Source organism: Clinocottus analis, unplaced genomic scaffold (genome assembly GCF_023055335.1).
Source record: "Clinocottus analis isolate CAN_PGR_092001 unplaced genomic scaffold, fCliAna1.0.p SCAF_16, whole genome shotgun sequence".
NCBI classification, from domain to species: Eukaryota; Metazoa; Chordata; class Actinopteri; order Perciformes; family Cottidae; genus Clinocottus; species Clinocottus analis.
In genome coordinates, this window is record NW_027175887.1 from 8,800,323 (window position 1) to 8,825,713 (window position 25,391).

A 25,391-nucleotide genomic window follows, 5' to 3' on the forward strand; every position below is an offset into this window, starting at 1 on the left:
TGGCCCGCACTGGAGCGCTGTGTGTTGGAGTAGTTGCGCAACTTAACAGTTCACACATAACTATGGGAACTGGGGTGAGAAATAGTGACAATACGTCCGCTTCTGAAGGCGTCATGGCAGAAGAAGAACTTATCCTATAATGCTCTGTGGTGATTGTAACTCCTACTGAAGTCGCGTTCACTCTTTTTTTTTTTTTTTTAAATTGTATTTTCACAAAACCTGGGAATATTTGACTCGAAAGAAAGCGTGCTGTTCGGTGGACTGACTTTTCCAGCAGGAATGGCCACTGCAAGACTTGATTACGTTGCTCCGTGGTGGACATACTGGCTGCACAATTTCCCTCACTTCAATTCATTTTTTCAGTCGGTCGACAACACTTTTAAGCCGGAGGAGGCGAGCTACCAGCAGGTTGGTAAATGCACTCGCGCGTCAAGGCGCACGGAGTTTCAAAATAATCGCATCAGAAAACTCCGAGCTCTTGTGGACCACTGGAAGTGGGAAACAACATATTTAGATTCAGATTTCAACAGAAAGTTGTTTTAAACAAGTTAACCGCTGTGTTGAGTGATACACGCGGTTATGTTTGAGTTCTTCTGTCTCTGTGATGCATCAGTTAAGGTCCCTCAAATGCTGCAAAGTGTTGGTGTCGATGTCAGGAAGTAAGCGCGCAAACGGCACTGTAGTTCTCACATGATGACACATGACCTGTATTAACGGGGCTGTACAATATAAGTAGAAAACAACATGTATCTATATGTTTGCAAGTTTGCACACAGATTAGAGAAACACAACTAACTCTTTGTTGTCACAATCGTAGTCTTTATACTCTTGAACTCTCAGCTTTAACATGTATATTTCCACAACTATATTGTATGTGCTTTTTTATTATTTATATTTCAGTAAAACAAGTCAAAAACATCACACTGGATGACTACCCAAAACAACCCACTCCATGTAAGAGATGGTATATGTCTTTCAAAGTCTTTCCTTGATTTTCTTTCAAGATAAATTGGATTTTATTCAACATATTTTTCGTAGTGTAAAGATATTCTTTTTTTTCAAATTTAAGTATTTCAATTTCCCCAGAGTACATATATGGCCATTTGAGACTATGTGAATGTCTCAAACTGTCATGTTTAGTTATGCGGACCGACTGTGGCCAGCAGGACCAGAGCTCATTATGGAGAAAATGGGCTGTGGGATGGAGGAAAACATACAGGTTTTTCATGCTCAGTCGTTTCCGTAGTTTTTCATCTGTAGCCAATCACTTCATTATCGCTGTTATGTATTGTGCCATCATATTATGGACTCGATTTTCTTCGCTTCTTGTTTGTAGGACTCGAGCCACAACAGACTTGGATTTGTTATTCATCTCCAAATAGCTTGGATTTATTCTCCCAGTGCAGTACAAAAGAGTCACTTGATGGCCATAAAGTAATTAAAAATCACTAATGAAGTTCACATCAGCCAACATTGCATTCTTTGATTCAATCAAACAAAATACAAATCTTAGTTTTTATTTGTTGCTTGACAGACAATGCTGTTTCCAAATCTAATTCAGAAAAATGGTGGACATATTTGTTTACAGAACGAGGATAACATTGCATACGGATCTCATTTTAAACTTGGAACAACTCATGACAGTCATTAATGTCTGGGCTATATACAGCAAATACAATAGTCCTAAAGAAATATTAAGTGTGGAGAGAGAGAGAGAGAGAGAGAGAGAGAGAGAGAGAGAGAGAGAGAGAGAGAGAGAGAGAGAGAGAGAGAGAGAGAGAGAGAGAGAGAGAGAGAGAGAGAGAGAGAGAGAGAGAGAGAGAGAGAGAGAGAGAGAGAGAGAGAGAGAGAGAGAGAGAGAGAGATTACTCCTTTCTGCCCCAATCCATTTACAAAGACGCCGTTAGCAAGGATCTCTGAGCTCTGGCTTGTTTCCTTTGATGTGACTCTCCTCATGTATCAAGGTCCATGTGGGTCATTGAATCCCAGCAATGTCACACCGGCACAGATGAGCATCAGTCAGTGAAGAGTAAAGAGTGCCACGGTGGCGTCACAGACACTGTTGGTAGCCCCTCAAGCCTGATAATAATTAATGTTCTTCATTTGTCATGCTCATCTGTTGTCTTTTGAGGAAAGTAGAAAGTGTAACGCAGCAACAGAAAAATGTCAGAGTGCTTGTTGTTTAGAGTTTCATTGAATTAGACAGGCATACATACATATACTTAAACCTGACTCATACAAACATTCTTTTGGGAAGATAAAAGATCAATGACCTTCCGGTCAATTACAGCAGACACCGTAGTTGTTTTCTGTCTCTCTTTCTTCCTCCCTCTCGTCTTCCCCTTGTTATGGCATTGCAGCCTGTGGAAATTGAAGTGCCTGCCTGTCTAATTACAAAACAATGGAGTGGAAAATTAGAGTAGAAAGTGGATCTTGCAGAATGAAGGGGCTGAAACTGAGTTGTGGTGACAGAAAATGTAACCAGGGTTGAAACCACTGTAGCTTCGACACAGTGCAAACCCTTGGCTCATCAAAGCTGTCCTCAAAAACCGATGATTAGCAAATCATTGGATTAAGGTTCTGGCCTGGATGCCAGTTAAGGAAGGGCATCTCAGCTGTCCGTGTCGGCATCGACCTACTTTGTTTAAGACACAATCAATGAAACGTCACCGGGTCAACTGTATTTCTTCCTGTTCAGTTACATTGAAAATATTCAAGTGGGCATGAGTGGTATTTTCCATAGGCCATTGCTTATCTTGGTCCGTAAAGTAATGTTCATCCACACCCCAGCAGTACAGTATATTTTACTGTATGCATACACTCACTGCTTTTGTGAATCTAATGGCAAAATAAGGCTCAGCATGACACAACCTGAAACAGAGTTTGAATAATGAAAGACTATGCAAAGAATATGCAAAAGAATATCATTTAAATTCAGCCACAGTGTCAATGTCATCTAAATGGAATAATTAGTCACAGACATTGTACTCAAGGAACAGCTCTGCTTCGTCAGCCAGACTCCGACTTTCTGAACTCGCGGGCACTAAAACCATAGTGCAAACTATTTGCAAGTAAAACCAATGTCACGCTTTTCTTTGCTCTTTAAAGTAACATCAAGCTCCATGTAGTGAATTTGAGTCCTCTAAATGTTAAACCCCCTTGTGAGGATAAACGCTATGGGAGCCCCAGTTGGGATTTTTTGTTTCCAATATCATGCAGAAAGTATCAGCCACAACAAATACCAATGTGTGTGCAGCAGTGGAGACACTTTTTAAGTGGTTGGCTGCTGTAAAGACAAACATATCATTTGGTGTGTCTGCTGCCTTTCGTTGGCATATGCATTGAGAAATAATCTACTGAGAGCCATAACTAAATGGTCATATGACTTGTCTGTAAGAAAACAAACAGGATTATAAACTGATTGGTGTAAAGCAAGAAATATTCCCCCAAGTATAATCTGATGCGAATAAACAATGCTATATATGTGTCTGCCTGGGAGCATACTGCCAATTCTGCCTCTATGTACTGATAAAAGCTTTACAGAGAATACGAAAAAACAACAACCAAGAACCGTGGGGATTCATAATGAAAAGTCTGTGTTTCACAGTGTTTCTCTCCATCCTTCAGGCTTTGACTATTTTGTACACTCGGAAATCACAAGACCAAATGAAGGCCATGGTGTCACATGATTCCCCCCCCTCCCAACGCCTGGGATAATTTCTGTTCCCCTCTGAGCCACAGTTCAAGATCTGCTGTGGCAGTAAAGTCAACATTCTCTGTTTCTGTCCCCCATCGCTGCAGTCAGCAGTGATGATGATGATCATTAGATGAGGTAGCTACCCGCTAACCTCAACAATATCTTTACACATGAGTGTTGTCTGATACTGGTGGCTTGTTTTCTCTCAAGATGTCAACATTGTGGGTGGTGGGGTCACGTAGCTTGACATCTCAAGACCAGCTATCTGCCTCTATAGAGGTATTTGTGGATGTAATCTGCTGACAAGGGTTTAGTCTTGACTTCAACTGATGGAATGTGTTTGGCCTTTTTCTCTCTCTCTCCACCTTCCTGCCCCAGTCTCTGATATTTCTAGCATGTGTTGGAGCAGTGGGTCTGGGTCTGAGCCTGCTGGTTGTGGCGGTATGCCTGGTCTGCATATGTTGCTGCCGCAGAGACATAGATGAAGACACCAAAAGGCCTGAAACCTGCTGTCTCACCTGGGCTGCTGTCATCACAGGTCTCATCATATGGTGAGTCTGAAGGGTTGAATGGTCAAACAATAACAATGTGTTTCACACGTGTGATGACTCTACATATGAACATTACATCATATAGGTTGGCCTTGCATTACAGCATATTAGACCAAGCCTGCCATCTACTTTGGAAGAACACTGCAACAATGCCATTCAGATATTTAGGTAATCAGAGATGATGTTAACAAAGCGCAGCGCTGTCAAAGAATATGCTGCTCAAATTCAAATATCAGTCAACTTATTTTACTGTATTTTACTCCACACAAAGTTGTACAGTAGAGTGACAATGCACAGCTCCACTACAGCCTTGTAACTGAAGGTGCAACCCTTTCTTTCTAAAGAATACAAACAAGGGTCGTTCTGGCAGGCAGCAGCATAGTGAGCAGGGCCCCTGATCAGCTGAGTGATCAGACTGCTAAATCCCTCAGATGACTGTTCAGCTGACCACGCCCACCAAAACTCTGACCACTGATTTGTCCGTTTAAATGCTCTACCAAACCATAATGCTACATTTTTTAGATTTGGCCTCGTCTTTTACAATATTGTCATGGGCTTTGTCTTTCGTCAACTGTAAATTTAACATACTGTACCAACAGCATTTGACATTGTGACCGGTATCGAGGTAAGGATCTCACAAAAACCTTCCACAGCCATGGTGCTGGACATAATTGTGCTATTGATAGTGTACTTTGACAAAACTGATCCTGTCGGAAACAAGAGAATCGAGACGACAGTCTCCCTAATGATTCACCAAAAAGGCTTGACTGAATTTGCATACAGATCTGCTCAAACTTGTGACATTTATCGAAGTGTTGGGCTCTAACTTTGTTAACTTTCTGCGTAGATACCAAGCTGCTGCAGCACACAGGGCCTTTTGTGTTGTTAAGTGACTGAGCGTGATGCTGTTGAGCAATGAGGCTCTGGTCTCTGCTCGCTGCTCAGAGCTCTTATCCCTCTAGGTAGAAACCTGTTCCAAGGGACATCAGTTTATTCCTCTGGACACATTTATATATTTTAGAATTTATGGATGCAGCATCCAATTAAATAATCTAGCTATAAATTAACAAACAGTCTACATTTCAGGTTAGAATTGTGTTTAAGTATCGCCTGCTCCCTCTCAGCTTGCTGATGCCAGCATTTTATCTTTGGCTTGAGATTGTGAAGTTGTTCCTTTTGACATGTTTTTAATGTTGACTGACGTTATTTCTGAAAGTGTTAAGCTGTTGCTGCACAATTGAAAATGGGTTTGTTACACATTTTTTTATGGCTTTTTTTGCTGGACGAGATCAAACTTGGCTTGTACAGAAACACAAAGGGATGCATATAAAATAGAAATTATCATGCAGAATATGCATTTATGTATTTTTTTGTTCATGGCATTTAGGAAATATCTAATTGTTCACTCCATTCTATTTAATACAGCTTTTAGCATGATACTCAAAAAGAGTTGCGTCTCAGTCGCCCTGCAGAAAATAGAAAAAGGATTTAAGAGCCGCTGCACCTTTTATTTCGAGGAGCATTAATGGGGGTAAATTAAGGTTTACAATAGCAAACAAATCTAATATTCTAAAAAACCTTCCTGCCTGTGTCAGTTTCTGTTAACCCCTGATACAATTTATTATTGCAGCAATACACTGGTCTCCACAGAATCAAGGCATTTATCTGTTATTACTTGTTCATCCAGCTGGCCGCTTGTTCTGCTCACAACATGTCTTGAATACTAAGATGCAATTGTCCAGTCATACCACAGTCTGTGAAGTGATCCATCCTCGCAGGAACAAAGACACTAAATATCCTGGAGTGCACATAAGCTCTCATGATATTGCTTATTGTGTTGCTTTCATTTAAGCTACTGCAGACAGCCTTTTTCAAAGCCACAAAAAATACTAACGCTTCCCTGGAGGCTAAACACATGGCCTGCGTCATTACTGTGTCATTACTGTGTCATTACTGTGTCGTTAGTGGGTCTTTCTACATGTCACTAGGTTGGCCACAGGGTTGATGAAGAGCTCATTGTTCAGGTTGACGCAGATACATAAACTGAAACAAAATGTCTTTAAGCAAGTGGTCTTTAACCAAGCTTAAAGATGTATTTTGTGTAACCACAAACTTACACCTTTGCTTGAAATGATTACTGGAGTAAATATGTTTTTACCTTCTGCCTTAATTGTGTAGAAAAATAACTCACTGTCCCTGATTATGACCTGAGATTACTAGATTAATCCTCCATCAGCACTCAGAGTGACATATGACACACATCCTGACAGGATGTATTAAATGCCAAAATAAAACATCACATCCTTTCTTTGCACTTTAACAACTTCCTTCATTGTCTTTGCCTCACTCAGGATGATGGTGTTAACACGGCCATGCATCTACCTCACGAGTGTGTACTATTTGTGTGGTTTTGCAGCAACGATGGTGTTAAAAACCATCAACATATGAGTAATTGTGAAAGTAAACAAGCACTTAGTTTCCGTTTATTGTGTTGGTCTGTACTTGTGGTGTCCGAGACAACACTCCTGCTCTGACTTCCTGTTATCTGAGGTTTGATTGATGAGCTCCCTCTTCTAGCTGTGGAAAATGTCCCTAAATGCAGTTGAAAGTGTTACTAACCTCTGACCTTTGTGTGGAGTGACCTCACCGCAAGTATGATGAAATTGTGTCATCGCTCATGTCACTGTGGACTGCGAGCATAGGGGTACACTGACTCAGGGGGTTAGGACATTAATCATCCCCATAACAAAGGCTCTGAAAATCTCAGGCTGCAGGAAGGTGGCGAGTAGGGATCCTGTGTGTTCCACTCTGATGCATTTCACCCTGAATGGGATAACAAGTTACTGCTGAAAATAAGTGGTTTTGAGCCAGTATGTTTAGCTCAGAATGCATGTGTGAAACAGATGGACGTAATACGATATATAAGTGAAGAAAGTAACACAAGAAAAAGGTTCTTCTAAGACTGCACATTTTGTACTCCACTTTATCAAGACATAATACAAAATAAGAGTTAGGGTTAAACTATAAATGCCTTAATTTATCCATGAATCAGATGAACATGTTTCAGTTGCCAACAGCATGTTTTAATCTATGAATGTACAACTATAAAGGTTCAAAAGTAAGAAGAAGATTATAGAAAAACAATACAAAGTCTAGAGTGGGGCGCCCTTTCATCTGAAGATCGATTCCCGGCTCCTCCAGTCCACATCAATGGGTCTTTGAGCAGACACCAAGTTAGCTGCTGTGCGTGATTGGGTGAGAGTGTTAGTCAGTCTGAGTATGTATGAGCAGGTGGAACCTTGCATGGCAGCCCCCTGCCATCAGTGTGTGAATGGGTGAATGGCATGTTGTTTGGGTGGCAGTAGCACTGTCTTACCATGATACATATATCCCCTAAACCACCAACGTTTCCTTTTTTAGGAGTTGTAAATAACATGTCTTTGTCTTACTTATCCTCTAATAACCTCCTGCAGTCTATTTATAAAGAAGTACCATGAGGAAATAAACAACCGGTAATTAATTAATTATGTTTTATTTGTTTACTCGTTAAATCCGAATCGCTCCTTTTTCCCCAGTTCCGCTGTGGGAGTGGGTTTCTATGGTAACAGCGAGACCAACGATGGCGTGTACCAGCTGACCTACTCGCTCCACAATGCCAATCACACATTGGGTGGCATCAACAATCTGGTGAGAGAAGCATGCCAAGCTCCCTACGGTCTACAGTCGTATCAGCATCACAGATATTACTGAGATGATGGATAAAGGAGTGATGCTGTGAATTGTCCCATGCTTTGTATATTTTGGCTTTTATTTTCAATTACTACAATTTTTTGATTAGCTATGATGACACAAAGCACAATCTTACTTAAAAAAAAAGAAGATTTACAGCATGCAGACACCAGAAGAGGAGGGGTCCTCTACTAATGGAGTGTACATCTGTCTCAAAGCTCGTCCCTCACGGCGGGGGGTCTGGATCCGCTTTTTGTTCCAGGGAAGAAATTGAGGTGACTGCTGCCTCAGGATTTGTAAATATGGGATTCTTGCTATACAACTGCTGACCTGCATTCGGGGGAGTTATTTGGGAGGCTTAGAGGGGAGGAGGGATAGGGAAGAGGAAGGAGAGCAAGGGAGTCAGAGCAAGGCCCTGCAATAATCTCAATGAGGAAGAAGAGGATTAACTGCAACTGCAGTGCATTAATGGATGTAAAGCCTCTCCTCTTTTCATCGCTCTCAGCCTAGTGTGGGTGTGTGTGTGTGTGTTTGTGTCACTATCACACATCAAGTTAAAGTTAAATGCCCCTCACGCACACATATTGTTGGCTTTGTGTACACTCTTTCCATAGTGTTTGCTTTAGATTTAATCAATTTGTAGCTTACACGTGTGATTCAACAAATTGGGTCATGGTGGAAAAAATGGGATAATTATAAAATATACTCTTAGTTGCCAGTTTATTATTGCCCTGCAACAAATCCTACACATATGAAAATTATCATGGTCATTGTTTTTTTTTTTTTATTGAAACGGTTGGAGAGGTGTTGATTCAATTTTCTGCCATTTTGGAAGCTCTAGTCTCATTCTCTCTCTCTCTCTCTCTCTCTCTCTCTCTCTCTCTCTCTCTCTCTCTCTCTCTCCCTCTCCCTCTCCCTCTCTTGGTTATAAATGTGTTGAAATAAGTGGATATATATTATTAGAAAACATATCTCAATATAATGCAATACAATTCAGCAGCATCGCAAATTATACCCTCCGAAATGACCATGAAGTTGAATCCACAGCTCCCGAAAGCAGTTTCAGTTGTATTGGACTGCATTCTGCTCAGTGTAACACATAATGTGAAAACGGGTTGTAGTTTATTAGTGCAACACCTTCTTTGTGCAGCGAGAGGAAGCAAACAGGATTCCACTTCCTTGCTCCTGACGGTCTCTGCACTAACCTGGTATGGATTTTATCCTGTAGCATGATGCACACCATGACAGCACAAGAAACATATATGTTCCCAGGGGAAACAAAGGCTTTCTCACTTGCAGGATCATAGCCGGATGTAATGTACTCCACTTACAGATCTGATGAGCAGGCCGGCTGTCCATTCAATAAAGCCAAAGCTGCTTTAGTCTTGTGATTGGGAGAGTCATTTCTCAATGGTCTTTATTGGTTTACCAAATCCTTTTTGTGGCCTTCATGTGTATTTCTATTAAGTTGTATGAAAATTTCAAACATCATATTTGTTCAATGAAGTACATTGGCAAGAAAGCAACCAAATGTCTCTGATTCACGAGGCTCCTGGGAGGTTAGTGATTTACACTTGAAGCTGTTTGGCACTTTTGATGGCTTGTTAAGACTCTTCTCATCATGCATTATGCACTCTCACCCCCTTGAAGGGCCATAATATTATAGAGGGAAAACTTGGATGGCCATTCTGTCTCTCACTATTGAAGGAGGCTTTTGATGGTTGGCCGGCATCCTTTATTAGAACTGTATTTCCAGAGTTCTGCTTGCAATATTAAGATCTCGTCAGCGTTGCCCAGAACAGATGAGAAAACATGACAATTAGACTATATCTGAGCTTCCAATTTACAACTGGTCACACTTTTATAAAGCTCTTTAAAAGTGAAAGCTGTCAATGATTACTACTTGCTGTACCATACATCAGTCGCCTCAATGTCTCTTCTCAGTGTCTTATTTCTCAATGTGTTACATGGCTTGACTATCAACCATTGTGTTTATATATATACATACATATACACACACACACACACACACACACACACACACACACACACACACACACACACACACACACACACACACACACACACACACACACACACACACACACACACACACTCCGTTGCATTTGAACTGGCACTCGGAGTGCTGCTGCTGTGAGCCTTAAATCAGTGAGTTTCATTTAACAGGCGTGTCCAATATGGAGAAGCCTCCTTGTGAGCCGCTTTCAGTAAAAGTGAGCTTTAATCCATTTTAAGAGCAGACGAGACGGTCCAGATTAGGGAAATGTGGATCACCCAGAGCAGCTAGCTGATGGATCCCATTTCTTACACTCAGGCATACAGGCTTGCAGATAAGATTCGGGGCATTGTGGCAGCGGCTGTGAGAGATGATGAACATAGAGGTGGGGAGTGAGAGCAGTTTACTGGCAATCACATATCCCCCTGGGAGTTCTCAAGTGGAGGATGGGCCTGTATCTTTGCCTCATCTCCACATGGACACTCTTCCTTGCTAACAAATCATTATCCTTCTACACTCCCTAGAATTTAATCAAGAGTGTTTGAACTGGTGGAGTGTCAGGCAGACTGACTGAGATACGTTTTTTATCTTCCTCCCAGTAAGTTTTCGTAGTGTAGGAATGAACAGCCTCACTCAGAGTGCTTGAGTGTGTTAAAGAAGTCATGGGTGTAATGGAGAAAAGGGGATAGATAAAGAAAGAGGGACTGCTGCAAACTGCCTTCCATTAGAATACAGAAAGCAACATCTGCTCAGAATTAGTAGAGCCTCCTACTCAGTGTAATGTTAAATACAGAGTTTCTCACTAAGTAATTGTGGTGTGGGTGTTGTGTGTGTGTGTGTTTTTACTTTTGAAATGTCATCTTAATAAATCTTGTGAGTTCAAGAGGTCCCTTTACTTTACTTACTGTTCCTGGAAATGTTGGACAGAGTTTGTTTTTTTTAAAAATTGAATCTTGAATCCTCAACCCTAGGTGGTAAGCCATTTTTGGAAAAATGATTTACTTTCTGGTGGAAAGAATATCCACATTATTCTCATATCTGCTGAATACAAGACAACTTGCCAACATTCAATTAGCTTAGCTTAGCACAAAGACTGAAAACAGGGGAAGCAAGTAGCAGTCTGAAGCTAACAAAGTGTTCCTCCCAGCACTAGCGCTTTTCATTTAACTCTCCTCCAGAAGACGAGTCAGCAAATTTCCCAAATTGTTAAACCTTTTCTTGAAAAAAAGAGGTTTTCATGAAAATTAAACCAAAATATATGACATCCGATTACTTGGTATTAGTTCATGTATTGCCGAAAGACATGTTTGACGCATATATTTTCAAGATTAAAAAGTTTCCCTTTTCTTCACATTTGCAGAGTGTATTGCACCTTTTTAATGCACTTTCCTAACATATATTTACACAATAAGTGGGTCCAACACTTGTGTCTGTGATGTTCAATGAAATGAAAGAAACAATTTCCTCCTGTCAGAACCGGCTCAAATTGACCTGTTTCTAACTCCATTGATGCTGTGAAAGTGCAGGCATTTACTGCATCACATTGTTTTTGTTCCAACAGAAAGGTAAAATGTATTTACTCTACTCCACCATGCCTCCTCCCACTCCATTCTGACTATCAAAGACCCCTGTGATAAGAGGTCTCCCTGGTATTGTTATCAGTATTCCACTCTAACATTGTTTACCTGAATAAAACACACGGTTGAGAAGAAAAGTTAATCTTTCCGTCAAGGGAGTGCTCCTTTTGGTTCTTTACCCTTTCTCTATATTTTCTATCTTCTTTTTCTGAATATCTGTTTATGAATTTATTTATGTTCCAGTTTCCCTTCGACCCTGTGTTCTCTCTGACTGCGCTTCACCTCCTCCCCTCCCTGCCTCCCTCTGCTCTCCTATTCTTTTACTACTATTGCCTTTCCTTTCTTCCATTCTCCTGTCGTTTTTATTTTCTAGGTTGCAGGATCTCTGGGTAATGTTCAAACGGGACTCAAACAGCACCTGGAGCGCCTGGATGAAATCTTTGCCACAAAGGCCGAGTATCTCCAAGCTCTTCGCTTCATGCAGCTGATGGTCAACAACGTCATTCAAGAGATGACCACTCTGCCGGATATAAATAAAGCCAATGTTGACTTGGCAGCCATCGCTGACCAAACAGCCTTCATTGAGTATTACAGGTAGGTGAAGCCTGGGGTGATTGACACTATTTAATTCCATCTGTTATTGGTGGAAGTAAACATGCCCCTCAAAAGGGGAACTATAAGTGATCCCGACCAGACACGGAACAGATGGGATTTTATTGATCTTCCCTCTGGAACGCAGACTGGAAAAGCTATTTTCTCTTGATTGCTGAATAAATGAAAGCTGAAATTGAGCTTATTGCCCAGTGTGCAGTTTGAGATCTAATGCTGTTCCAACAGAATGTTATGCATGGCAGAGTGGCTATTAGACCATAAATGATCTTCTTACCCGCAGACCACTGCTCACATTGATTGCAATTATTATTTTCATGTGGCTTTCTCTTTGAGAACTTTATTTTCCAAAAAAAAGGAACTGTGAAAAAGTATTGAGAGGCCAAGACTAAAATTCAATAAACAATGAAAAAAGAGAAAAATAATAAACTCAATCAACAACAAAGTAGTCCAAATGAATAAAATATCCAGCATTAATTTAGGAGAAGGGTGGTAATTTATGAGACTCCAAATGCTGCTGCTGCAAACTGTGAGTATAATTTTATAGCTCCGGTGGCTTGTTTTATTCCTCAGCACATAAAACTTAATAGTGCTGTTATGCCGTGAAGTTTCACATTTGCAACCTGTTCATTACAGTACTGTAGGAGTATGTTGGACTAAATTGTAACGAGAGACTCACGGGAGACAGATTTAGGGTAGTGTGGTACCTTCTAAAATAGCATTTGTTTGATATACATTATAGATGCAAAACGAGCTTATCTGGATGTATGTGAGCAAGTTCTGCAGCAACCTGAAGTTTATTTTGTCTCATCAAATTCATCCCATAACTCCCGTCCGTCCCAGAAGGTTGCAGATTTAGTAGAAGTAAATTGCGGTGTAAAGCAGTCATTCTGAGACCAACTAAGCACTGAAGTGCTGTTACTTCTTCAGCCTCATTTCACCTTAATTTGACTGATAAAACATATGTTGAATCATATTTTTCGGCAGTGCATCATCATCAGAGCATACGTTAAATATGCATTTTACAGAACACACCGACGGATTTAAAGTTGTACCCTCAAAAGTGTAAAAAAAATATATGCATAGCTCTTATGTAACTGTTCGCAGCAAGATGATTAACATCACTGTGCATGCTTTGTTTATTTGTTATGAGGCTCGTCTCCCTGTGTCTCTGGGTGGTTGTGTTAGTCACCGAGCTTATGCTTCTACGAGTTAGGCAGTCTTAGATAACATCGACTGTAGCTACAATTGCTTTACTTTATGCCAAAGTGTTTTTGCTTAATATTAATGCATATGTATATGATTTTTATGACCTAAATTATATGTTCTAAGGGAGTTCTACAAGAGAGAATGGGTGTTCAAAAAGACTTGCCTATCACTATCCAAACGATCTAAGAAAGTAGCAGATTCATGATTTATGAGCTCAACGGTCCGTCTTCTTGGTTGCCATGTAAACCTGTGTGTAGCAGAAAGTGTGTGTCTACACAACGATGCAGCAAAAACTTCTGCAGAGCTCACTAGTCAAGGTCTTAATCAGACCCCTACTTGCCCGCTAAATAAACTATACACTTGAATCATGAAATAAGTCTTTATTTGTGTAATCTATTTCTTTGATCGTCAAGATTTTTGACAAATTTAGGATTTTTTAAATATAAAACGTTTTACTTTTTTCTTCTTTGCTTCTCAATAATGCAGCTTTAGTTATAGCAAAAGTCTCCAACTTTTGGCATGACACAGCACAAATTACTGCAGTTGTATTACTCGTAGTGTTCTCTCACTGACATATTTCCATTATTAATTGCATGCAGACATATTCCCACATGGTGTGGTGTTCTATCCTGTCAGGACACCAGATCTTCTTTTGGACTGCAGTTGCTACTTTGTGCATTCTGACACCAATCTCCTGGGCTTTGATTGAATTTCATGCAGCCATTGAGCTATGAACAGCCTGTGGCGGGGCTTTATTGATGAACAGTAAATGTTATGGCCGAGCCAGTGTTACTCGAACAAGGGGAGAAATGACACCATTCTGTTTTCCAATATTATATCCTCCCCTCCCCATTCTGTTTCTGTATTCATCCCTGTCCCTGTGCTCCGACAAACGATCTGCAGTTCTGTTTATGCAGATAAAGTAACGTGCAGTCTCTTCGAGTGTTTATCTCCAATTGTATTCCCTCCTCTGTTAGTGCACATCTCCACTTCTTCACATAGCATGAGAGAATCATATTCTCTTGTGACCTTGGTCTACAGATTTACGACAATACTTCACAGCCAGAATCTTCAAAATTCTCCATCCTAAACATCAGTGTCTGTAATTTTCTTTGTCATTGCTAAAAGATTTATAATGCTACCGCGGCTCGTGGAGTTAAGAATGAGTCATGAGCATTCCCATGTGTTTGGTTGGTCAGAACACACACTCAAACACACACACACACACACACACACACACACACACACACACACACACACACACTCAAACACACACACACACACACACACACACACACACACACACACACACACACGTCAGGTCCAGGCTCTCTGTGAAGGACATTTTCAGAGCTTGAAAAATTAATGCCTATGGATTTGTGGTGTTGAATTATTAAGCCAACAGGCTGGAAATTACCTGAAACAGATGGGCTCTAAGTAACAGACACGAATGCTGATGTACAGCACACAGATCTCACACTTTCGCTCCTGAACATATGTTGGGCCCGCATTTCCTGAGGCTTGTCCATAAAGTGTGCTGCCTGAAAGAGAAAGCCATCAATCAGACTTGTTAAACTGATGCCTCCTGTCCCATAGATGGCTGACCTATCTGCTGCTGCTGATCCTGGATCTGGTCATTTGCTTGGCCATGTGCTTGGGGATGGCCAAGCAGTCACGATGGCTGTTCATCATGTAGGTACCCCGAGTGTGTATGTGGAGGTATTTGCTTATTTTAATCTTGTTTTTCAGGATTTCTTTTTGCTTTTTCTTGCGGCCCATCAATGTTTTCTTTGGCCTCTGCCTGGATTACAGACTGCATCCTCCCTGGCTCCATAAAGGTCACTCCATTAAGAGCACCAGCGATAGTATTACATCTTCAAATAGCACCGATAATAGCACTCCCCACATCCGTTTCCTCAGAGTTGCATTTTATTTCCACATACGATCGAAAGCAACTGTTGCACCCTTGAAACGAACTGTCCACAACTGTTCATTTAACAAATCCCAGTTTAAAACAAGCATACGTTTTTGTCTTCAGCCGGTATACTGTATGTCGACTTCACTCATCTCTTAAAGAGACGGCGCTCTTTTCTCAGGGGCCAATGCAATACTGTCTGCCCTTCACGGCCAGTATGTGTACTGGTAATTTAATATGAAATAACATATTTCAGAGCACTACGCAACTCTATGATATTTTACGCTCAATCAAACAAACTGATCAGTTTTCTGAATGAATTTCATATTTTCTATCAAAATGTATTAAAACCACAGTTGTTTATCCTCTAAACAATAGAAAATAAGGGATGGATAAATGAGGAAATGGAGCATTTTGTAGAGTAAATTGCAACCACTCATTTAAACCAACGTCAATGTCAGACAAGCATATTAACAGTAAGATTTCCCGTCCCATTTACCCAATTTAGTGCAGCCTGTGTGTCGGCGTTAGCAGATGCCCAGGATCCCTCCTCACATCTCTCTCTGATGGGTCTCACTAATGCCTATTGATCGCACAAGCAGGATGAGTCCGCTCCTTCAACTAATTATTAAGTGCTCTCAGGCTACTTTATGGGAGCTTTCAAGAATGTCCGAGAAGTGAGTTGAGAACAGAAGCCCTCTGTAACCTGTTTACATCCATCAGGGGGCCATTCCTTCTCTTTTTACTGTTTTTTCTCCCTATAATTTACATCACTGTCTCTAGTTTCTGCCAGTGATCACAAATAAAGTGCGGTTAATAGTGGGGAGTTTTTTTTTTCTTCATGAAACCACCTCCACACTGTGAACTCTTCACTCTTTTCAGTCAAAAGGGGACAGATAACACAAGAGGTCGACAAATCAATCAAACATTGTGGCAGCTTTTGATTGACGGCAACGTTGCAGAGTGATTGACAGCCGTGATGGACAGAAAGCGCAGCCAATTAAGATGCTGCTAGTCGGATCCAACAGAGCAGAAATGACAAAAGACAGAGATCGAAAGTACCCAGACTTCAAGTAGTATTCTCTGTAGTTGTGCCATTGTGAGACCTCTACTGCTCCAATCAAACATCTGAATAGAATAGATCTTTTTTTTTTTTTTTTAAGTCTAACGAGTGACTTCTACATGAAGTCATGAGTTATTGTATCTTTATATCCACAACCATAATAAATAAAATTCTGGCCGTCTTGTCTAATCTACGATGCACAACTTCAAAGTGCGATTTGGGACAACAATTCCCAAGCAAATGCTGAAAAAATAAATCAAATTAACAAGGTAAAAAAAAAAGAAGCTGAAGATCATTGTTACAAGCTGATTCATCTGCTTCTCCCCATGTATCTGCGTCTGTATGTCACCCCATTTACCTTTTTCCTCCATTCGCTGTCCTCCTCCAGGATCATGGTTTTTGTAGTGCTGTCTGTGATCCTAAGCTGGGCCTCACTGGGAGCGGGCACTGCTACAGCTGTGGTAAGAAATCTTAACTTACTTGCTTTTCATTTCTTTATTCATGTAGGGTTACAGTTTATATTCTGCTCCTGCAAACCAGTTGTTTATTATTTAACCCGCAGGTGGAGGATGATGGTTCTTGTACTTATCGTTCCACCTCTTGCCGTTACTTTCTGAGTGACTTTACTGTCAATAGGCACGTGTTCTTGGACATATCCTGGTTACATATAGTATCTGTATCTGTTTTTTTAGTCCAGAGCGGGCACTTCTCTATGGTTAGTCATGCAGTAAAGCTGATTACAAGTCCCTCGAGTTTTAGGTTTATCAACCCTTTGCTCTACCGTTGTCAACAAAGCTGTTTCTAGCATTAATTACTAGCCCTGCTTTCTTTAAAATCTCTTCTTTTGTTGTGCTCAGCTTTATTTGTCTGTCAGTCCTCCTTATGGCTGACAGATTGCTCTCTCTTCCTGTCGGTACACCATGTGTTCAGTACATCTGGGCTTAGTGTGTTTAATGAGCTCATATTAGGGGCACTGCATGTCTGGGGTACAAAGACCTCTTTACTTCCAGTATTCCTCCATTCTCACTCTCTCATCTTCTTGATCTCCTTGCCTGCTGTGGATTATTCTGTCTGTGGATTATCCCCCACATCTGGACATCTGTTTAAGTAAGGCAAGGCAAAGCGGGAATGAAGCAGAAGAGGGGCTGATCGTTGGTTTTAACCTGGAATTAATGACACAGGTGTGGAATATAGACATATCTTGTGGTTCTCTGTGAATGCAGAGCTTCTCTGCAGGTGTGAAACCCGATTACCAATATCTCTGACTGTGCCCGTGTCTTAGTTTGGCAAATTACATCGTAAAGCATGAACCTGCATTAAAACCCAAATAGTTGAGCACAGCTTTAATCCAACGTGCATCTCTTTGTCACTGTCAGACTGTTGTGTCACAGGTCGTGCTGTCCTCGACCAAAGGAATTCTTGACTAATCTATTAGTTGATTTAATTGATAAATCTGTAAAACTAAGTTACTCCACAAATAATCACGTAAAGCACCACTTTAATGATTGTGTCGACCAGAAAAGTGCTCATAGGTTTCTTGGAAATTAGTGACTGAGCTTGGTAAAACATTTTTTAAAAACACTTAGTTAATCAAGACCAAAATGACAGACTAATTGATTAAGAGGGAGGGCCGGGGAGGGGGGGGGGGGATAAATGTAAAGGCCAGTCCTCCACAAGAACTGAATTATCCCCAAAAAGTTTTCCGTCAAATTATTTGAGTATAGGACCGGATGCACAAAGTAAACCTTTTTTGCACTGGCACATTGTTACTCAAAAGCCACATGGTGCAAAAACATTGTGTGCCTTGAAAGGAAGGTAGATCATGGTGGTGGCCTAGAAAATGCTCATCAATTTATACATATTTGATGAGACGAAGCATAAACAAAATGTCCCCGCTTGTATAATAACATAGGGATGAAGGCTAACATCCTAACAGTGCCTGAGACACGTTGCTGTACAGCTTTTGCTGAAAACAAATGTCATGTGATCGCAGTCCAGTTTACAGATGTTGGTATTTGCAAAATTAGGTGGAATGAGTGTAAATCGAAGGTTAGTTGGGCCTATTATGTGTTTTGTTTTTACAGTTCTATTTCCATGTGTGTTATTCAGTTTCATTTTCAGTTCTTTTTATAGTCCATTGCTTTGTCGCGCTGTGCTTTACACCGAGAGGCTGCAGACTTTTGATTGGGGCTGACATGAAAAGCAGTGGACTCAAGATTATATTAGAAACATATGACACGAAGCTTTGATGTTTCATTCTGCATCACAGAATATTTCTTGATCCCTTTGAACTTGATCAATTTGAAGCGCAGCCTGTTATTTTCCCCAGCTGTCAATTATGCATGTCTCTGAGAATTCAAGTTATTGAAGTTATTTTTGTTTTGCCCTTATCTTATGTTCTCGTGAAGAAGTGCAGAGAGACTGTGTGACCCCTAACTGCCCATTAGCAGGTCTCCATGGATGTTTGAAAGAGCATGCACATATTTAGTAGATTTTATCTATGATCACAAAGCAACTAATGCTCTACACGGTCAATACAGCATGAAGCCAGTCGCTACATACCACACATTTTTCTGTGTGCTTGTTTGACGCATGTGTGTATGTGTGTGTGTGCATTTCTGTCATTTCACAGTCTCACTCACTGCAGAGATAAATGGTGATAAACATGTTGTAAAAAAGTAGTTTGTGTTGGGTGAGAGATTCACTGCCCTCTGTAAACTCGGTTTCACTCAGTCACAGGAGAATAAAGTTGATCTAGTTCATAGCTTGAATAAATATCCCACTTCCTTTTGGTCTATACTTGCAAGATTACAGCATGTTGTTGTTTTCCAACAGGGCACCAGCGACTTTTGTGTGTCTCCAGACAAGTTTATAGTGAACCAAACCAAGGATTTCCTCAGTGCAGGTGATGCATCTCAACAAACCCAATTGCTCAGATGCCACCTCTTTGTCATTGCATCTTCAGACACAATGCTAATTTCTCTTCCTGTCTCCCCATTTCTCTCAGATGTTGCACACTATTATTTGTTCTGCAGCCCAAATCTACCAAACCCTTTCCAACAGGTATTGACAAAATGTCCAATGTCTCAGCTGTCTGCTTACACACGCTGGAAAATGTATTTCTATTTTAAAATAGTTTTTCCCTTGTTAGAAGCCAAGCTGCTAGATCATCATCAGACCCTAATCGGATAAGCTTTGAAAAATGAGCCCCCAACACTAATTTAATTACTTAAAGTGATAAACTTTGATCAAAGAATATTCTTTTTTCATATGCCGGTCTCCAAAAATTAGCCGTATCTTTTACCCTGTGCATAATCTCTGCCTTGGGGTATTTTCACAAGCAACATTTCTGAGTTATTTATTCAATTTACTGTATATCATGCATAAAGGCAACCACTGTTTAAAATCAACTGGAAATTTCTTAGGAAGGAGGAAGAGGAATTAAGAATCCTTATTAATTTCTATGTTTCAAGACATCCGCCTATCACTTCTTCTTGCTTATATTACCTTGGAAAGAAAGATTAGCAGAATTCACACATTTGTAGGAGGCTAATTATTGGTCCTTGAAATGCAAGCACATTAGAAATAGCTATGTATACATTATATATATACTGTATTACTGTATTTCAAAGCCAGCAGACTTAAACCTAACCTTGTATTATAAACACAAAACGTTGTCTTTCATTGTATTTTTTTAATTAGAAATGATTTACAACTATGAGTATTGCAAAAGTGATCTTGGAGTTGTAATGGCTGTGAAATAAAATGTAGTAAAAGGCATAGGGCTGAAGGTTAAGATCATCTTACTGTATATGACCAGATGAGGTTTTTAAATTCATGAACAGGACGATGAAGTCAGCCTCCATTGTCACCTAATCTATCACTGAGCTCAGTCTAAAGTACTGGAGTGGGAATGTGATGCACACATTTTTTTAAATTGTTTTTTGCAATTTAAGATTGATCATATTACTCCTTATTAATATTTGTCTAGTTAGGATTTTTATGAGCAGTCCTGTAACTGTAAGGCATGTATTGAGGGAATTTGTGAGGGGTACATCCATGACCAATATTTGTTTAAAACCTGCATGCTTTGTTATCATCACCGTATCCATAGGGATTAAAATGATGCCTGTTAAGTGGGGAAAGATAATCTTTTCCTCTGATGGCCTAGTTGATATAAATATTGCTCCTTTGTTTGTGTGTGAGATTGGGTTGCGGGGGAATGGGAGGAGGGACAGTAGCTGGTGGGCGAGACGGTTGGTGGCTAATCTGGGCCTATCTGTCTGGCAAGAACTGTGTCCTAAGCGCATTAGAAAGCCTCTTTTAACACCAAATTACTTGTTGATATGCTGCACGCAAACAATGCTTTACTTAATATGATCCTCTCTTTGTTTGTTGTGTGGATGTCTGTGCATGTGGGCGATTATGGTTCTGCAGTCTTTGACAATCTGCCAGCGTTCTCTGACCACCATGCAAATCCAGATCCAAGGCTTGCTGCAGTTATCTGTGCCCGTCTTTCCCACTGCTCAGGTAAGTGGCTGGCTGACGGTCTATTACACCAGAACATTGGAAAATGTGTATTATTCGCTCCTCTCTTGTATTCCTTTTTATACAGAGAGACCTTTTGGGGATTCAGCGAGTGCTGAACTCTACCGAGTTCAGTCTCCACCGGCTAACAGCCTTGCTTGATTGCCGCGGGCTCCATAAGGTAAGGGCAGACTCCTACCAGGACACTTTTTAATAGGGCTGCTTTGTAGCATAGCTCAAATCCACTTAGGGGACCAACTTGACTGATTTTGATCCATCCCTCTATGTGCCTCTCATAGGCCGACCTGTTTATAAACACCATTGCAAGTGTCAGTTCACTATATATCTGCTACAGTGGCTCTATCCACCAACCCAAGTTTTTTATCACTTTAAAGTTTACCTTTGCAGGTTTAAGATTGTCAAGAGTTTTATCTGTGAAGGGAATAAGACATGTCAGTGCAGAAATGAGTCTTTCCCGCTGCTATGATCGAAACATCAGATGTCGGCTCTTAGATCAAATGTCTATTGTATGCTGCGTGTATTGTAGATGTGTCATGTTTTAACAAAAGCAGATAGATAAGGTTCGGTGGAGGGTGGGGATAGACGTGCTGAATGTGACATGTGAGTTAATATCTTGTCAGTGGGGTGGTAGTTCAGTGAATGAGGGGGTCGACATGGATGCCAGTAACGTATGATATTTACACTAAAAGTAAGGATGCTTTTATAGACTTGATAATGCTAAATAGCAGCGACAACACCCACAAAGATGCACTGATTAAGATTGTTCTCAGAGCTTGTTAGTCAAAACAAACAAGGAATGCATTTGTTACAGAGTAACATGAGCGTCTCAATATAGAGACACACTGAATTATGTTTGTATATAGTGGTCTGTGCATTTCTGACATAACTTATGTGAAAGACTACAGTAAGATGGATAATACACGCTTGGATTAGAAATCTAATGTTGCCCTTTCACATAAATTACTAGAGTGGAAGTCAATTAAATGTAGTGGCATGCACAACATGTTTTTGAAGTCCATCAGTCTGCTTATGCAATGCATGTCTAGACAACTCTTTTAAATTCATGGATTGATGAATTGATCTCTGTGGGTTAAGAAGAATAGTTGTAGTTACCTAATACGCCTAAATTCTCTTTGAAAAAAGATCTGTATCCGTGAAAGGTGATATATTTTTACTGGACATTGACAATAACTGACTGTACTATTTATGTTCCATTCTTCTAGGACTACCTGGATGCCCTAATGGGTGTGTGCTATGATGGGGTGGAAGGGCTCCTCTACCTCTCTCTGTTTTCTCTGCTGGCTGCATGCGCACTCTCTGCCATGCTGTGTGCGATTTTTAGAGTGTGGACACTAATGGGCAGCAGGTCAGAACCAAGCGACCCCCTTATTCCATTACGTACTGCCGACAAGGCACAAAGTGTTAACGTTGCCACACTCTCGGTTTGTGTGTGTGCGTGTGTGTGTGTTTGTGTGTGTGTGTGTGTTGTGTGTGTGTCGGTGTACCACTTCCATCCAGAGACAAAGAGTATGACGACATAGATGAGGAAGACCCATTCAACCCCCAAGCGCGGCGGCTATCCTACAACCCCAGGCGGTCCAACATCCACAGTTTCTGCAGTTATACCAGCAGCCTCGGTAGTCAGGCCAGCCTTCATCCACCTCCGCAATCTGCCTCGAATGTCATGCCACCTCCTGAATACATGTGAGCTCAATAGATGATGATAGTATATTAGTGTTTGTGTTTCATCTCTTATATTTTTCCTTTTTACTTCCCCTCTCTGTCACAGGAATCAGTCCATGTTGTTTGGAGGGAGTCCTCGGTATGAGAATGTGCCGCTGATAGGGAGAGGATCCCCACCACCTTCGGTGCGTTGGCCCTATGAGGCACTAGTGTCCCTAGTGTGATGACGATGATGGCGCTACTGACCTCAGCACTGCTGCAACACTAACAAAAAGCAGGCATAAAAACGCCATTACCATAACAATGCATGTACACGGTATAGAACCTCACACTGTCACCGTTAGTGTGGAGAGTTTGCCAGTGATGGAGGACTGCTCTCTGCTGGCCATTTACTGAAATGCATACACTTCTTGCCCAGCGCCATCTCTGTGTGCAGACACACACTCTCACTACTAACCTATAAGCATATGCTCATGTTATTTTCACCACCGCCTTGGATTGTGTTTCTAATTCTTACAAAGTATTGGTTTACTAAGACAAAGACTAATACATGCATTATGTATGAGTTAAACAACCATTTTTTTTTAATTAGCACCTAGTTTTAATGGTATAATTCCTCGTCTGTCAGCATTCAGCCTGCCTCCAGATTGGAAGCTAGACGTTAAATAAGGCTCGTAAATCTCGTTTAGGGCATTTTTTTTTCTGTTAAGTTTTTTATTTGCTTAACTGAATCAAGACCTGAACTGCATTCACAGCATACCAAAGACTTGAAAACACCTTTTAGAGGAAAGAAAGGGAGACATTGTGGAATGGATCATTGATTCAAATGTCCGTGTAAACTTGTGAGACTTTTTTTTTCAGCTCCACAATCCATTTTTCTCACAATTTCATTTAAGTTGTCTCTCAAAACGTTATCTAAGTGCTGAATATTGACCAGTGTTTTGTAACTAACCCTTTTATTATTTTAATTTTTTCACTCAGACATTTAAAAACCGTAAGTTTTTATTGTTGTCTAACTTCTTCCCTGATTTGTTTGATTTCATTTTCATTCCATTCCTTGAAACACACTGTGGGCTTACCTCTGTGGCGAGGCTTGCTGTGCAGAATGTTTTAACCTATAACCCCCGACACCGTCTTAACACTCCATACAGTACCTCAGCTGTGTGACCTTTGACCTTCCAGTACTGTTTTACCCACAGTGTTTAATGTGAGTGTAACTTATTCTGTGACCTGTGACTCATGTCTACTCTTCACCTGCTCTTTAAGTCCCCCGCCACATTAAATTACCACCCTGATTCCACAACCTCGTAATTACAGAGCAGCTCATAATTAAAATAAATACTTTTCAAACTTGGATCAGTTGACACTATTTGAATGTCTAATTTGATTTTGAAGTGCTTTTGTTTAAATGCAAATGTGATAAATTGTGTTTTTCATTCCTTCCCTTTGCAGTACTCGCCCAGTATGAGGACCACCTATCTATCTATGACTGACGCCCAGATCAGACACTTTGGAACTGACTTCCAGGTGTAGCCTGCAGCATACTGAATCATTTTTAGAGAGGCACTGTCTGAGACTCTGGGTTCTTACCGAGGAGGCTGTCTTCATCGCGTAATCCTGTTTACAGGAGCTGCAGCCTGCTGTCCCAATCTGAGACATGAAAGCAGGCCACATGAGGCTATTATCTCAGAAACACACCAATCCAGTGCTTTGAAAGCCCTGCACGCAGATTTAAACTGAGATGGCCTGAAAAGTTCCTCTCAAGACTGTTGTTGATGTTAATATGATGTTTGGAAACACTGTTCCTCCAATATAGGCATTGATGTGAGCCAAATCAAGAGCCTTTGGACTGGATGGATCACCATTTTTTTGTTGCTTTTTTCTGTCGTCGGGTGGCCAGCATGGATATGATCATCAATACCGACATTATTTTGATGTGTAATGGGATGGCTAAATATGACCAATAGACCTTCCATCATAGATTTTTGACTTTTGCAAAATACATGCTCTTTGTCTGCAATTGAATTCCTCCATTCGTTTGGCCTTTATGTAATTTGTGTGGTTCTCCAGTTTGTGAAATGAAATACCGTTATTCCAATCTGTCTGAACAATAAGAACAAATGGAAATCATTTCAAATTGCGGTTCTGTTGTGAAGCCAAAGATGCTACTTATTTGATATTTGTTACCATTGTTATTGTTGTCTTTCTATGTAACTGACACGCATCACATTGTGCTCTATCTAATGTATGACCTGCTGATGAGCCACGAGTCAAATAGTCGTAGCTGAGATGGTTCATTATTGTTTTGCTATATTTGCAGATCATATTGCAGTTGCATGCCAAAAATTTCCCCTGGACTAATTAAGCACTACTAAATGAGATTTGATTTACTTCCAGGCATGTACCACTGTGTTGTTACACATGTGAAATTCAAACTGAATTTGAAGAAATTTATATTCTCCGATCCATACGCTCAGTTTCTTGGGAAGTGTTCTCTTCAGTGTTCGAAAAATCTCTCTGCCGTTTTCTGTGTTACTAAACGAATATTGATCATAAATGCTGTATTGTGTTGTGTTTCCACTTCGTAAAACATCTTACAAATAACTCTGAATGAGATATTATCAACAACAGCTTGAATAATACACAACACAAGAGTAACTTGACAAACAGGCTAAATATTGTCCTCTCAGGTTGAAAGTTTCAAAGCCTCTGCTATGTTATAAAGGTATAAATTGTGACCATTTATTTGAACATATACATTTTTAAATCACCACTTTAAATTAATTTTGTGTT

The 25,391-nt window shown here is 40.5% G+C and overlaps 1 protein-coding gene across 1 annotated transcript; it reads left to right on the plus strand.

Annotated features, from left to right (window-relative positions):
* On the plus strand, positions 1-25,155 carry LOC137786625 (protein tweety homolog 2-like). The gene is made up of 14 exons (XM_068578620.1): positions 1-408; positions 4,076-4,248; positions 7,824-7,935; positions 11,945-12,165; positions 14,986-15,081; positions 16,756-16,828; positions 19,203-19,272; positions 19,375-19,430; positions 20,805-20,897; positions 20,983-21,075; positions 22,139-22,281; positions 22,434-22,619; positions 22,705-22,783; positions 24,051-25,155. The coding sequence occupies exons 1-14, from the start codon at positions 280-282 to the stop codon at positions 24,129-24,131; spliced, it is 1,605 nt and encodes a 534-aa protein (XP_068434721.1). The 5' UTR covers positions 1-279; the 3' UTR covers positions 24,132-25,155.
* The last annotated feature ends 236 nt before the right edge of the window (positions 25,156-25,391 follow it).

Excerpts from the sequence above, each read along its gene's own strand:
- LOC137786625 (XM_068578620.1), top strand. The coding sequence starts at position 280 with ATGGCCACTGCAAGACTTGATTACGTTGCTCCGTGGTGGACATACTGG. Across the intron at positions 22,282-22,433 it reads TGGACACTAATGGGCAGCAG|AGACAAAGAGTATGACGACA; the intron begins GTCAGAACCAAG and ends ACTTCCATCCAG. Across the intron at positions 22,620-22,704 it reads ATGCCACCTCCTGAATACAT|GAATCAGTCCATGTTGTTTG; the intron begins GTGAGCTCAATA and ends TCTCTGTCACAG.